Here is a 14,530-nt window from a genome sequence, read left to right on the forward strand (position 1 = left end):
CTAACTTTTCCCAAACATTCTATTCATTGCTTCCTTAACATCTTTGTTTCTCAAGCTGTAGATGATAGGATTCAGCATGGGAATCACAATGGTGTAAAATATCGACACAATCATGTCATGCTCCAAAGCATAGCTGGAACTTGGTCTCATGTACATGAAGAGGATGGTCCCATGATAAATGGACACTCCAGTCAGGTGGGAGCCACAGGTAGAGAACACTTTCTTCCTCCCTTCAGCAGAATGCATCTTCAGAATGGCCAACAGGATGAAGCCATAGGAGATCAGGACAATCAGGATGGTGACTATCTCAATGGAGCTCACAAAGAGGAAGAGCAGAAGCTCATTTATGTGAGTGTCAGAACAGGAAATGGCCAGTAGAGGAGGAATATCACAGAATATATGTCTAATTTCATTGGACCCACAGAAGGACAGGCTAAAAGTGGCCACTGTGTGAATACTAGCGTGTAGCATTCCTCCAATGTAGGGAGCGATGATGAGTGGCACATAGACCCTGGGTGACATGCTCACTGAATAGAGAAGTGGGTTGTAGATGGCCACATAGCGATCATAAGCCATGGCTGCCAAGAGAAAGCACTCTGTGGTTCCAAAAGTAACAGCAAGGAACATTTGTGCTGCACATCCAAGGAATGAAATGACTTGTTTTTGAAAGAAAATCTATTAACATTTTTGCAGTAATAACAGTAGAAAAGCAGGCATCCAAGAATGATAAAGCACTCAGAAAATAGTACATTGGGTTGCAGAGCCTGGAATCCCCAGAGACCAATATAATCAATCCTAAATTACCTATGAGAGTGAAAAGGTAAACTGGTAGAAACAAGAAGAAGAGAACGATCTGCAGTTCTTTGCTGTCTGTGAAGCCCTTGAGTACAAACACGGTAACTTCAGTGACATTATTCATGCTGAAATCTCATAGTACAAGCTTGAAGATATTCAGATCGTCGTTCATGCTGCTATGAAAATAATGAACAACATTATATATCAAGGGAAAATACACTACATTGTTATATCATTTCTTGTCAGTATATAATGGGCAAGCAGAAGTTCAGGAGAAAATGACAAGATGGTAGGTCAAGGGTAGGATGCTCGTGCAGGATCAGTTGCAAGGTGCTGGTGTGTTGTCTGACTCAATACATGCCATTCCTAAAGCCTTAGCTATTTAGTGTTAAATCATATCGAAACACAAAGTGAGCAGGAAAAATAAAAAAATAAAAAAACCAAAAGATTCTAACATCCAAACCCATGTGATGTCAGTGTTCACATCATAGGAAAAAAAGACGTCAGAATTCTAGACCTTTCAGTACCTGTGTAAAATGATTTGCTATAATCTATGCTCTTTCAGAATTAAAGCATTATAAATTCTATAACAGAGAATAAATAACAAAAAGGCATTAATAAAATTTTATTTAAAGTAAGTATCTACATATAAAATGCTGATTTATGTTGATCTTACAGAGTAGCAACCTCCCTGTGTTCTAATATTTTAGGAACTAATTTTATAAACAAACAACTATCCCTCCACTAGGCTTTTTTGTGATGATTCTTGGTAGAATTAATATTTCAGGAGGAAGAGAGATCATGAAAATTTTATGAAAGCACACATTTTATTCAAATTTATTAAACACTTGGTATTGAAATGTCTTATTTTAGCAAAATTGTTGGTTATTTCATTTCTTTTGGAAATCCAAATTATTTACATGCTCTGTTTTTGCACTCCTTCAAAACTCAGGTGAAAATCAGTAGAATTATTCTGAAAAAATATGAAACATGATTTTTTTCCAAATGGAAATAGCTAATTTATTTATGATTATAAAAGTAATACATGTAACTTGAAATTCTAGTGTTATTTAAAATTAAGCCAGACAAATTCTCTTGCTCTTATTCCATTCTCATTGATTACCACTCCACAGCATCTGACATTATTGACCTCTTATTTTTTTTTTCAGTTTAATTTTTTAATTTTTTTTATTTTTGCAGACTGCATTTTGCATTTTGATTCATTGTACACAAATGGGGTACATCTTTTCATTTCTATGGTTGTACACAATGTAGATTCATACCATTCGTGCAATCATACATGTACATAGGGTAATGATGTTTGTCTCATTCCACCATTTTTCATACCTGCTCCCTGCTCTCATTTCCCTCTACATAATTAATTTCCTCCATTCTTCTCTCACCCCCTACCTCCCCACCCCCATTTTATATCATCATCCACTTAGGGAAAATATTTGTTTGGCCTTTGGTATTTTGGGATTGGCTTATTTCACTTAGCATGATATTCTCTAATTCCATCCATTTTTTAAAACTTTTATATTTTTAGGTATTTCTTGTAGATTCATTCCATGAAATAATAGCAATGTAACTATTCATTAAGATTCAATTAAAATATTTCATAAATAACAAAAATAATATTTGAATTTAAGTTAACAAATAATTTGTATAGCAAAATATAAAAATTAAAATTAAGAGTAAATGTTTAAATAAAAGAAGAATTAGAATAAATCTGTCTTCATTAGTCTTATTGTTAAACAATGTGTCAAAGTGTTATCTATATGTAAATTCAGTTTCTATTAGTCCATAAGACTGCACTACTTTCAGGATCAATTTTATTATAGTTTTGCACTGATTTGTTGCATTTATTTGTTAATTTTTATGTACCCCAAACAATAGGAAATTTGAGTCAGTCTTGAGTGCACATGATCTGCCGCAAATGATAATCTATTAGCTACTTAGAGTCATGAATATAAGTCAAGTTCCAGTTTCAATAGATTGATGTCAATTCTATCAGTAAGAGAAAGAGATATTTGGATTAAAAATAGTAATAGATTAGATTAGTGATGGACTAGAGTGACAGAATGAGAGGAAGCGACATTTCAACAATCTTCTGGGATTGGTTGCCAGGATTATGAAGAATTGTCAATATCAGGATAATATTTTTTCAAAGAATTGTTAGAAACAATAAAGGCAAAGAAGTGAAAAAATGCTCTTGAGTAAGATGGATGCCTTCCTCTCTACCCCTTCCCTCAGCCACTCCCTCTTCCTTCCTTCCCTTCTTTCCTTTGTCCTTTCTGGTCTTCTTTATTCTTTTTTATGATTTTTAATTATGACTTTGTGGAAAATCATTCTCTTTCCCAAGGCAGGACATTATACTATATTTCCAGCAGCACAATAACTTTGGAACATACAGTATATTCACAGGGTGCTTTCCTAAAGGAGATGTGTAAATGTAATGCTCACGTTTCAGCAGCACACATAGAAAGTCTCTCTTTTCATGAGTCTTCAAACAATATCCCGGTGTTTTCTTTCTCACATCTGGAGAACTTTCTCCTCCTGAGGGTCCCTCAAATGTCAAAGCTGCCAAGGTCATTGATGTTTTTCATAGTGCATACCCACACTTTACAAGTGAAGAATGAGTTTATCACTCATCATCTAAGAGATCCTCAAACACAAGTCAAACTCACAAAGATTTATTAGTCTGCGGATTTATAACCTTAAAGGTCTGCATGATAAGATCCCACAAATAGAGTAAAAGAATAAGTCACAGACTGGAGAAAATAGGTACACTTGTGCTTTTAATGATATAGTGAAACTCCATTAAAAAATGGACACAAATATACATACAGACACAATAAAAGATACCTCTATGAACAACATATATGTATTAACAATGGTCCGAAAAATGAAAATGTAAAATTATATAAAACTGTCCACAACACTTGAAAAATAACAAAAATTTAAGTCTTTACCAAATGATGATTAAGCAATGAAGTAAATAAAACATTCTTATGCTCCTGGTAGGAGTGTTAAAGTTACAGTCATTTGGAGAAAAAAAATTAAATGTCTAATAAATAAATATTTCTACAAAATTAGGGAACAACATATACTCAAATGGATTAATCAGGAAAAAAATCAAAGGCAAACTTTTGAATAAAGAGAAATTTACAGAAAATGATGGTACTGTATCACATTAATAAATTTAGAATTTCCAAAAAAATATGGTTCATTTTGTTGGTAAGTTTTCTTTTGCTAATTAAAAAAAGCCAATTAAAAAAGCCAATTAAAATCTAATGTGAATATCATAAATCAACTGTGTAAATATTAAGTCTGTATAACTCAATTAACATGTGTTTATATATATGTGTGTGTGTATGTGTATATATTGGTATATAATTTATGTATTTAATAGCACAACAAAATTCATTTTATAAAAAATTTGGAAAAACTTACACAGTGGTGGTTCTTAGTGATTGCTTCTATATACTGTAGAGGGAATAAGAATAGAGAGGTTGGAATAATATAAAGTTAATCTGTATGCAATAATGTATCACTTAAGAAGGTATAATACATTCCTAGTTAATGAGGGTGATGGAAATTTGACATCTCTATTGTCATTTTCTGCATACAGTCATGTGTGTTTGTGTTGTGATCAGATGACTCCCCTTCTCTTAGAGTTTTGACTGCTTGACCAAAGAAAGTACATGCAAGTGAGGTACAGGAAAAAAAATTAAATACAACTTTGTTCAATAGTATGAAATGTGCCCATTTTTAAATGTGATTAGGATTCACAAGAGAAAGGTCAAGCCTCATATAATTCTTGCTATCAGTTAGATAATGTACTGAGGTCAAGGTAAGTAACACAGGATTTGGAATATGAAAATAAAAGTTCATCACTCAATGTCATGGTTAAAAACCGTATGTGATAGGATTTCTCCCCAGTGATTTTTTTTCCTCTTTTAAAATATCAATATACTTGATTGAACAAGCAGAGTAATGATACACAGCCAGATAGACTGATTCAACATACCAAAAAAAAAAAAAGGAAAATGACAGAAAGCAAAGTTTTTAGTGTGCCAGTTTTGGTTATACATTTAAGACAACTACATAGTAGAACATTTTATTATTAGACATTTTGTTCTAATTAACAAATATTGGGTCACTAAATTAGGATTATAACTAAATCATTGAAAATATGTATGTTATCAGAACCCTGAGTTTGGTATTTCATTCTTTAACTACAGGTTTATTTGTTGTTTAATACACACTCAAACATTATTCTATCAGGATTTAATCCAATAAATACTGGATTCCATATTTGATTATGACTTTTTCCACTGCACACTCTTGATGCCTCTTGAGTTTTTTTTCAGAGAATATAGAGGTTTTGTACATTGGGTGATATGTTGACACCAAAAATACACTATGAATTTGTGCAACTGTATTTCATAATGGGCTTCATTATGCTTTGGGCATATGAAATGATAATAGGCTAAGATGTTAAGTTCTTCAACCTAGTTTCTCTTAAAACTGACATTTCTTTCTATTTTTCTCCAAATTTGGTTAATAGATATTAATGGTACATATTAGCAGAGTTGAGTGTCACATTTTAATATGTACTAATCAAATCCAATCTCCCTTTAACCACACTGCTCCTGCCTTCCAAAACTTACATAGTCCATGTGCTACACTGTGATCAAATTGTTTTTAACTTCCTTGCTACTAGATGCCAAAAGAGGAGTTATTCTAGGTCTGTTTTGAAAATTATTAACTCATTTTAAAAGAACTTAGTGTTCTCAAGAGACCAGGACATTGATTCTTGAACAATTTAATAAAATGTGGTCAACTTTTGAAATTAATATAAATCCATATCTTGAAGTACAATTTGAATACATGGCAAAAACTCCAAATATCTTAGGTTTGTTGTTGATATTTTAACTTTGCCAAGGAAGAGAAAACAGTGATTTTTGGAAGACTTAGTACATCAATGAACTTTTGTGAGCAATTATTTTACTTTTGAGGTGACTCTTAAAGCTAAATCCCAGAGGCAGGGGCCAATACAATGTCTCACTCATGGTGCATGCCCTTTTGAGAGTCTTGCATTGCCACCTCTTAGACTTCAACTCCCTTCTGTGAGTGATATCACCATCCCCTCCATCCCCACTGAAATAAAGCAAGACTTACTCCTTGATATATTTGGATTTTTATAAAGATTCAATGAAAGAAGTATTAGAAGTCACTAGTAGTTCTGAGTGGCTTCTGGATTATATAAATAACAAAGCAAAATTAACAGAATTATTGTTTTTCTCAGTAAAACAAAATAGATAATCCAAATATGTGTACAAGGCAAATGTGCGTTTTCTTTTTATTGATTAATTCCTGCTTGTTCATAGTTTAAACTGGGTCATTTTCTTCCATGTTGAATTGAAAGCATGCAGTCTATTTGAAACTTTTTAAATTTATCTATACAAACATAAATTCGGCATTTTCTATTTTCTCTGTTGCTTTCCCTGACATATTCATTTTGAATTCTTTGGTGGATCCTTGTATAAATTAGATTCTGATGAATATACTTTGTTCACCTATGTAATAGGAAGAGTTAAAGGACTTTGGGCCTAGAGATCCAGCTTAATGATAGAGTAGTTGCTTAGCATACCAGAGGCCTCGGGATTGATTCTCAGCAATACACACACACACACACACACACACACACACACACACATACATTTTATACTACATATGTAATGTATGAAGAATTATAACAAAAGAATATATTCAATCTTCATTTTTAGTTTTCCTAAAATATTCTGATAGTGTTCTGAAAATTTCTCTTACCTGAGGAACAGCAAATACAGTTTTAATCACCTTATGAATATGATTCATTTAGAAAATATATATCCCCTTACTTAACTGTTGAGGAAATATTCCCACAGTAGATGCTCCAATGGGAAGGTGCTCCAATTACCTCCTGGTTCAAAAACAATATGATCATTTGTTAAATAATAAAATGGAAAGGACTCTGAAAGAACACATTAATGCACACATTTATGCAATAACTAGAGTTCTTTTCTTTAGGCTTTGGTTAAAAATTTATAACATAAACTTAAAAAATTTATAACAAACTGGGCATAAGCTGCCCAGTTTGCTTATGTTGGCAATATCAGTCACTTTATACTGAAAAAAGCTGTTAATTATGTTGAGCTATAGTAATGTACAATCACAATGTTTCTTGCAATATCTAGTAGATCAATTTGCAATCGTTCAAATGCATTGACATTTTTTTCTGTTCAGATTATAAACTGCTTTGTTTGCAGTGACTAAAATATCAATTTTGAGTTTCTCAAAGGATTAATAGTCAAAAGTATTATGATGAATACAAGCAATGGCACAGATGTAGAGATGAAAAAGGTAAAACTGTAAAACCTCATAAATCATGTAACTTCATGAAGTGAGAGAGTCGCTCTATAGTTTGCTTTAAAGAACACACATACAATAAACACTAGCATGTGGACCCCTGCACACTCACACTAACCTGCACTGCTAGGGCTATAGTAAATTAGTTTAATATTGATAGACTAGGAAGGCATGAGAGATTTTCTCCTTTTCATCTATTTTCCAGATGCTCCTCATAACAGCCCACTTGGAATTGACAGTATAATTTGTCATTTTACATATAAGCAAATTGAATTTTAGAATAGTGAGATGATTTACATAATCATTTACATATTTATAATCACAATTACATTTGAGGGTCCACTATTTTTTAAGTTTATTTTAGTTTTTATTTTTGTTCTCTTTCCGCATTTTTTATCAGTACATTATAGTTGTCCATAATGATAGTATTTGTTGTTCGGTATTGGTACTTACAACAATCTAAAAATATTACAATTTAGGAGAGAAATGGAGAGAAATAATATCAGGCATGATAAACACATGGAGAGACGAGAATATGATAAAAGAGACAAGGTATAATGCAATGGGTTTCAACACCTTTTAGAGTGAATGTGAGGCGCCACCTGTACAAAGAGTGGACGACAGAGCCAAAGAATGCTTTTCAGGGAGCCACCTCAAAGATGAGCAATGATTGTGAGACATGTAAATACTCTGGCATAATAAAAAGAAGATCAAATTAAAACACACAAAAATAAAAATTCAGTGAAATTGAATCAAAGGTGGCAGAAATTAAAACATTTAAAAAAATTTCAAATGTACAATCACAATGCTTCTTGCCTTACCACACTTCCCAAAAGATAAATAAACAAGAAGTAAGCATAAAGGTTAGAAAATAGTAAATTGAAAGAAAATATAAAAGATAATTTGAAAAATTTTGATCTGGAAAACTTTCATTAACCACAGACTGAGGTTTTTTTACAGGCTTAGATACCTAAGAGAGTAGAATCATTGGGATCAGTAGTTTTGCCACAGAAAGATAATTAATAGGCAAAGTCACAATTTAGCAGAATGTATAAAAGCATGTGCAAAAGCCACTTATAAAAGGAGAGGATAATTTACTGAGTGTGAATTTTACCAAAACCAAGATTAAAAAAGGGACCAACCTTTATGTGCCCCAAGATGCAGGTGAACGACCACCCCACTCTCCTGACTCAATGCAGGTGTCCCACAGGAACTGAAGTGATCCCTTAGGTTTGAGGATCTCAAAATGTGCTGCACATACTAGTCAGTTACAGTATGACACGTATTACAGAAGGACATCCTGAGAAAAACGAGTCAATGAGTAGCACAGATACACTACCAAGGAAACTGTCAAGGAAATAAGGGAGGGATGATATGGAGGATGTCTCTCGTCACGTTATGAAAGCACCTAAAAGGTTTAGACTGTGGTGGACCACTTCGAAAGGCAAGACCTGTCCCCTATGGGGTCCAAGGGATGCAGGTAGGACATGCTCATCATCAAGCTTAGTTCTCAGAGTTAAAGAAGAAAACAAACACTGATTTGTTTTCTTTAGATAAATAGCCACAAGTATCCAGTCATGGTGGTGCACACCTGTAGTCCCAGCCATTGCAGAGGCTGAGGCAGGAGGATTGTGAGTTCAAGGCCAGACTGGGCAATCTAGTGAGAACCTGTCTTAAAAATAAAATAAAATAAAGAGTGCTGGGGATATAGCCCAGTGGTAAAGCACCCCTAGGTTCAATACCAAGTACTCACACCACCCCCCCCAAAAGAACTACAAGTAATGATGTAGTGTTCTGGGACCAAAATGATGGCTTTCCACCATATATTATTAGGAAGTAATGTGAAGTAGCCAAGCAATTTCTTATTTTTATAAATACTGCTTTTTGACTCTTAATTTCTTCATAACCTTAACTACTTGACCATTTACATGTTATCAAGTTCCAATTTTAGTAGAGTATGAGAAGTCAATTATTACATTATTTGATATTTATTTTATAATTATCAATAAGAGTTCCTTAATCTTTATATATTATACCCATACCTAAATATATTGAAGGCCTTACTCCAAAAAGTGGCTAACTTTTATTAATAATATAAAAACTCCTGTATTTTTTAGTTGTTATTGATTCAGTTTTATATATATACCAGGAATTGAACCCAGAGCATTCTAGTACTGAGCTACCTCCCCAGTCTATTCTATTTTATTCTGAGATAGAATCTCACTAAATTGCCAAGGCTAACCTCGAACTTGTGATCCTCCTGCCTCCGTTTCCTGAGTACCTGGGATTACAGGCGTGCACCAGCAATCCCAGCTCATTTACTCTTCAACAGCAAATATGCTAGTGCATGGTAGCTGATAAAGCCATTCTGTGAGACATTTAACTCACAAAGTTATTCGACCAGTGAGTATGGAGCCCCTACTGAGTGATAGTCACTTTCCTAATAATACCAGAACAATGGAGTCCTTGCCTCCTATAAAGACACCAGGAATAAAGAATTCAGAAAAGGAGTTAGAAGTGAAAACAAAATTTCACAACCTGCTTCTTTTAGGGTGGAAGGGGCAATGATAAAAAAAAAAAAAAAATGGAGGAAGGAATCCCATTTTTCTCAAGAACATTACGAAGAAAATCATTTCGAGAGTTGGGCACTCTTGCTCTGTATTTGGGATAAGGATCATTACATTGGAGGGAAATTTTTTAAACAGAATGATGCATGTATGCTAGGGCAAGGAAGGAACAACTGACACCATGGTAAACTGAAAACAGCAACTTGTTTACTACAGATCGAGCTTTTATTCTGAAACAGGAAGGCGGTAGGAGTGGATGTGAAATCTAAAGGCAAGTGCAAATAATCAAAGGGATTTTTATTAACAGGAGAGACAATGTGTGGCATTAAGGAAAGTATGATAGGTAAAAACTTTGCTCTGAGGTAGAACTGGGGATACTTCTAGGGAAGGAGGCAGGCTCAAGGGAAGGACTTAGAAGACTATTCCTAGAGAATACCAGGACCTGAATTGAGACAGGAGTGATGATGATTACTAAAGGAAGCTATTTAGAAGGGCATTTAAAAACCACCATTTATCAGCTATAACCCAATAAATATTGGGAGAAAGGAAAAGAAATGAATTAAGGTGGATCTTCTGGGTATCCAGCTTGTGTTTATTGACCGAGTGTATGGAAACACTTTATCCAGAAAATATACTGTAAAACTAATAGAAAATATACTGTAAAACTAATAGAAAACTCAGAATAACTGAGTTTGAAAGGCCTGAAGAACTTTGAGAAAGAGAGCTTATTTGGGAGATAGATGTATAATGTTCAGATGTCAAATAAACATATGATTGTATCTGTACTCAGATATTCTTAGCTACCTTGGTTAGCTTAAGCAACAAATTAATGTTTCACAGTACTTACTATAAAAGAGAGGTAAACTGGAATTCAGAATGTCTAATAAGTAACTAGGACTAATCCAAATACACATACACACACACACCTACATATTCTATCCTACAGAGTCTTCCCTTGGCATTCATAGTGGTTTGGTTTCAAGATCCACTACCAATACCTACATCCATGAATACCTAAGTCACTTACATAAAATGGTGTAATATTTGTGCATAACCTATGTTTAAATCCCACATACTTTAAATCATTGCTTGTAATATTACTTTTAATTATTTATAATGCCTAATAAAATGTAAATAGTATACAGCTATTTGTTATATTGCATTTTATATTTATTTTTTATTACCACATCATTCTTCTTTATTTATCTTTTCCTGCATATTTTCAAGCTGTGGCTGGTTGAATCCACTGACGTAGAACTCCTGTGTACAAAGAGATAAATGTGCTATTTCCCCATCCATGAATATCTATGACACAGTTTAATTTATGAATTAGGCACAGGAATTGATGAATAATAATAACTAGCAATAAACTAGAGCTCTTTCTCTGAAAATATCTTGACCATGTCCCGTCTTTTCCTTACAGACAGCATATTGAAACTACAGCAAGTGAAGCTACAGTCAAAGCAGCAGCTCCTGTAACCACTTAATTATGCCATGAATTACCTGGTCTGATGTAAAAATTCAAATTTCTAACACCAAGAAATGAGTGTGTGAGCATACGCAATGCAGATTTAAGTTTTAGTGTGTGATTATGGAATGTCATTCAGAAAGCTGCTTGTCATATTGTAAGGATTCTCCTTTCAGGCAAACTGATCTTGTATTTGAAAGCTTGGTTATAATGATAACAGCAATTACTTATATTTTGGCACATAGTGTACTGTTATAGGTATATGTAATCAATATATTTGACAAATTATTTTGGAAGAAACTGTGGGCTAATAGAAAAATGAAAAATGTTTTCACTTAACGTCATTACTTTTCCATTAATTTAAATGTCAAGCACTAGGAATAAGGTTACACTTTCATAGATTTTAGCTAAAATGTATTTTATCATTATAAATTATTATTTAAAACCACTTTAGTATCATAAGATATAAACATTCTTTTCACAAACTCCAAACCTTATTTACTATATATTGCAAAAGTGGTAGTTAACAAAATCTGTTTGCTCTCATTTCAATTCTGGGCATAATGATGACTCTGGATTGGGTTAAAATGCTGAAAAGACCAGAAAATAATCATCATTTGAAATAATACAAGAACATATGCAACATAGCGTTCTAAACACTATTTTGTTAAAAAGTAAAACTATTGTCACTTTCAAATGTATTGACTGTTTTATGGAAGTTTCCTGAAGTCTGATTTTTCATGAATTCTAATCTACTCTAATATAATAAAATACCTTTGTGTTATTATGTTGTTATGTCTGTAAAATTGGCTGACATAGAGTGGCCATAAAAAAGAACCATTTCTGTACCTATGAAAATTTTAAATCAAATAGTTCAGTTTTCAAGAGTTTCAGGTAAAAGACGGCATGTATAATACATGCATAATATTGTACTTGTTGTTGTAAAATGGGGAGGAGATCTGCATAGAAGTGTGCAGGTACTGTGTGTTTGAATTCCAGTTCACATATTTGATGTTGTCCTCTCTCAGGTAAATTTTCAAGTCCCTGAACCCTTGGTGTCCTCATTTATGAAATGGTTCAGTCATAGAGGATTCTAAATGTAAAGGGAAAGGTTCAACTTCCACTCCATGACCAATTCTCCTCTAGAGGTGTGTGTGTGTGTGTGTGTGTGTGTGTGTGTGTGTGTGTGTGTTTGTGCTGTTGCTGGTGGGTTCCTCAATATTTAACTCATAGAAAGTGATCTCAATGTGTTACATAGAAAGTTAGATTATTAGAACAAAAATTTTATTTATATTTGAAGACATGAGATTCAACAGATACACAAAGAAGACTTTTAGAGGTTTCTTTATGTGACTAAACATAGAAATTGCCGGGAATGGGACTGAATTAGTTCTCTCCAAGGCTGCTTCACTGCAGGAAGGAGAGGATAGAAAAACTGCCATGAATTCCCTTGGAGGGTGAGCAGCTGTTGTTTTTTTTTTTTTTTTTTTCTGCCAGGAACAAGACAGAGAAGCCCACTTGCACCTGCATAAAAGAAAAGGAACACTATAACAAACTTCTTTGTCTCCAATTTGTTCCATTAAAGCCCATTCTTCCCATGAAACATTTTTTCTCCTGTCTTCCTTTTCCCTATTGAGTATATAAACCTCTGTCTCTAATTATTGATCCAGTTGCATATTAATTTCACTTCTGCTAATCTGTCTTTTGCCAGTTTACATCACAGGCCTTTCAATGGTGAACCAAGAGATTAAAGGAAAATATTTTCATGTAAACATGTGTATGTGTGTTCACATGGGTGAAGGTGAATGTGTGCATGCATGTTCCTGAAAACAATAATTAATGCATCTTTGCACATAAACTGCTTCAGATTACTTTCCTTGCACACCACAAGTTGTAGGTATTGTTTTCACTGTTTGAAGGATCAATAAACATTCCTTAAAACATTCTTAAAATCTGATATTCAATGGGACAATATTTTTCTCTTAATTATTCTTTTCATGGCTTCTTTGGCTTCTCTGTTTCTTATGCTATATATTAGAAGATTTAGTATTGGCAGCAAAAGAGTATAAAACACAGACAGAATTTTCTCTCTGTCCTGCTGATAGTGAGCGCTGGTTCCCAAGTAGGTAGACATCACTGTTCCATAGAAGAGAGTTACCACGGTCAGGTGGGAGGAGCAGGTGCATAAGGCTTTGTACCTACCCCTGGAAGAGTTCATTTTCAGGACCATGATAAGAATTCCCAGGTAAGAACTAGCTACCAACAAAAAGGTCGTCACTGAGGTTGCTCCAGAGAGGATAAGGAATAAAAGCTCACTGTGGTGGCTGTCAGAACAGGAAAGTCGAAAGAGCAAAGGAATATCACAGAAATAATGGTCAATAACATTGGGCCCACAAAAAGACAGCCTGAGCAAGCCACTCAGGTGGGTAAGTGAGTTGGCACAACCCAGCAGGTAAGAAGTAGTCACTAGGCAGGTGCAGAATATGGGGGTCATGAGACCTTTGTAATGCAGCGGGTAGCAAATGGCAAGGTATCGATCATAGGCCATGGCAGCCAGAAGGAAGCACTCTGTAGTCAGGAACAGGCTGACGAAGGAATATTGAAGGAGACAACCATGATAGGAGATGACTCTCTGTCCTGCAAGGTAGTTCAGCAACATTTTAGGAATGAAGACTGAGGAATAGCAAAAATCCAAGAAAGCCAAGTGGCTCAGAAAAAAGTATTTGGGAGAATGAAGCTGATCACTGGACACAATCACCATGATAATCCAAACATTTCCCACCACAGTAATGACATAGATCAAGAGAAACAGCACAAAGAGAACAATATTGAGTGCAGGATTCTCAGTTAGACCCAGGAGGATAAATTCAGTTACCAATTTTTTGAATCTCACAAAAATTAAGGCTATAAAACTTCATATACAGCTAATTGAGGAAGTGTGGAATAAACCCACTCTCTGTTTCAAGAAAGCCACCTGGCAGGCAATGCCCTAATTCCATTTTGCATATTTCAGTAATTGGAATGGATTGGAAGCAGATGACCTTACTTCATATTGTAATCCCTGCATGGATTTAGAACTTTTGTTTTTGGAGACCAGAGAAAGCATTTATAAACCCTTTTTGAGAACACATGAGCAGGACACCTACCTGGTGTGGAGAGGAATTCTTAGCCCTTTCCTCTTAACTTCCTGACTGTTGGGTTTATATTTGGATTTGGGTCTACAGAGGATGGGATCCCCAGTGCTTTGTGAACACTGGGTTTCATGAAAACAGCCACAGATAGACAT

The 14,530-nt window shown here is 34.3% G+C and overlaps 2 protein-coding genes across 2 annotated transcripts; both read right to left on the minus strand.

Annotated features, from left to right (window-relative positions):
- Positions 1-919, minus strand: LOC124959164 (olfactory receptor 1094-like). Its single transcript, XM_047517781.1, is given in 2 exon segments — positions 1-655; positions 657-919. Coding segments are annotated over 2 exon segments (918 nt in total).
- Positions 920-13,204: 12,285 nt separating this feature from the next.
- LOC124959165 (olfactory receptor 1052-like) lies at positions 13,205-14,530 on the minus strand. Its single transcript, XM_047517782.1, has 2 exons — positions 14,391-14,530; positions 13,205-14,132 (listed from the first exon to the last, which is right to left on the minus strand). Exons 1-2 carry the CDS (start codon positions 14,528-14,530, stop codon positions 13,205-13,207), a joined length of 1,068 nt encoding a protein of 355 aa, XP_047373738.1.

This window comes from Sciurus carolinensis, chromosome 11, assembly GCF_902686445.1.
Source record: "Sciurus carolinensis chromosome 11, mSciCar1.2, whole genome shotgun sequence".
In the NCBI taxonomy this organism is placed as follows: domain Eukaryota; kingdom Metazoa; phylum Chordata; class Mammalia; order Rodentia; family Sciuridae; genus Sciurus; species Sciurus carolinensis.